The 1,688-nt window shown below is 34.4% G+C and overlaps 1 protein-coding gene across 1 annotated transcript in view; it reads right to left on the reverse strand.

The window, feature by feature from the left end:
• The window catches only part of DMXL2 (Dmx-like 2), a 181,885-nt gene that overhangs the window by 92,516 nt on the left and 87,681 nt on the right, over positions 1-1,688 (reverse strand). Inside the window, exons 11-12 of the mRNA XM_012658020.1 lie at positions 488-1,184; positions 16-137 (exon numbers count right to left, since the gene is read on the reverse strand). Coding sequence (XP_012513474.1) covers positions 16-137; positions 488-1,184 — 819 coding nt within the window. The remainder of the gene's footprint in view (positions 1-15; positions 138-487; positions 1,185-1,688) is intronic.

A 1,688-nucleotide genomic window follows, 5' to 3' on the forward strand; every position in this document is an offset into this window, starting at 1 on the left:
ATAATAAATACTTACTGAAGATTCTGGATCTGACAATTCATCCAGTAATTTCCTTGCATCTACCACAGCCTGATAGAGTCTCAGATTTTTGCCATCAGAAGCAACAAAGCAAGCACTTGCAGAATTGCAGTATGTTCCTGAGAAACGAAAATAAGAGCTTTGGGTTAAAATGTGTAGTTTATTTTCATTATTGGCTGAAGTATGAGAAACAAATATTCATGCTTTTCTTTTTAAGCATAACCATGGTCTAGAATCAGAATTAAACAGACACATGAATGGACATAAAATTATGAACAAAAAAGTCAATAAAAAATAGATTATGAGATGGAAAGACTAAAAACTTCTAAAAATTCTAAAAATAAGTCTCATGCCTGTATTCCAAATACTCATTAAAAATCATCTTAATAATGGCAAATATAAACCATTTGTGTATAACAAACAGTAGTTTAAAAGCTTCTGTTAATTTTACAATAAAAGGAACACTTACCAAGACAGTAACTGGGAATAAGAGTTGGAAGCCAAGCCACATTAGAGAAGGCTGAGGTATGTAAAGAGTTAATCCGAGCCAATTCTGATACTCCTCCAGTGTATGACAAAGGTCCTATTGGGTCTACACGCCACAGAATAAGTTCACTGTAGATTGCATTTGGGTCATGAAATGTACGGGTTGCTGCATTTCTAAGAGGTTGTTTCGAGGAACCTTTTAAATGTTTTACAGGATCCATTAATCTACTTAACTTATTGTCTGAGTCCCACTGACAATCTGATTCAGGAGTCAACAAAGCATTATGATGAGACGACGTCAATAACAGTGGTAAAACTGAATGACATGCCAAGTCATTGAGGTGAAATCGATGACCACAATATCTAAATTTGTGAGATACAGTCAGAACAGTGGTAAAGGCAGATTTATCAGCAAAAGTGACTGCCCACTGATTTAAAGAACCATCTATGTGTTTGGAGACCATCATTACTGTGGGAGCTAAAATGTTCATATTCGTACTGTGTGATCTGGAGTGTGGCTGTGATCCGTGAGGACTGTCTACAGACATCATCTCTCGGTGTAAGAGAGTGTGGCGAGAATCTTTTGAAGCATTTACACAGGCATACATCATGATATTTTTACTGAGAGAGCTTGCATCACCAGAGGGAAATGCAACAGGAATCCGAGAAGAAAAAGAAACCTGAAAAACACAATTATATGATTCAGCGTAAATAGTTTGCCTCCTCTCAAAAATAGTCTTCCAAAAACACTTCTATTTTCAAAATACCAAATCTCAGCTTCCTAGCAAAAAATATCATTTTCAACCTCTTTATGGTTTAATCTTTCTATTTATGTAATATCATATCTCTATTCATGGCCTAAGAGAAGACTGAAGAAAAAATAAGTTTCAAGTGCTTGTATATCAAAATGACCACAGCCATGGATCTAAATAGCAATAAAGTTGAGAAAAATAACAGATAAAGGTAGCTTGATTTAGCTAATAAAACTGAGAGTGAAGGAGGACTCATCCTGAGTCATATTTTCAGGGTAATTTCTTAGTTATATTCAAAACATTATGGATTCCCAGAAAAATTAATTCATATTTATTCAAATATTCAGTATTACATTTCAAAGCCAAATTCATTTTCTTTGAACTAACCAACTTTGAAAAATTTATGGTCACTGATCCACTTTGGAATCAAGA

This window comes from Propithecus coquereli, unplaced genomic scaffold, assembly GCF_000956105.1.
Source record: "Propithecus coquereli isolate 6110/MARCELLA unplaced genomic scaffold, Pcoq_1.0 Scaffold57, whole genome shotgun sequence".
Lineage (NCBI taxonomy): Eukaryota > Metazoa > Chordata > Mammalia > Primates > Indriidae > Propithecus > Propithecus coquereli.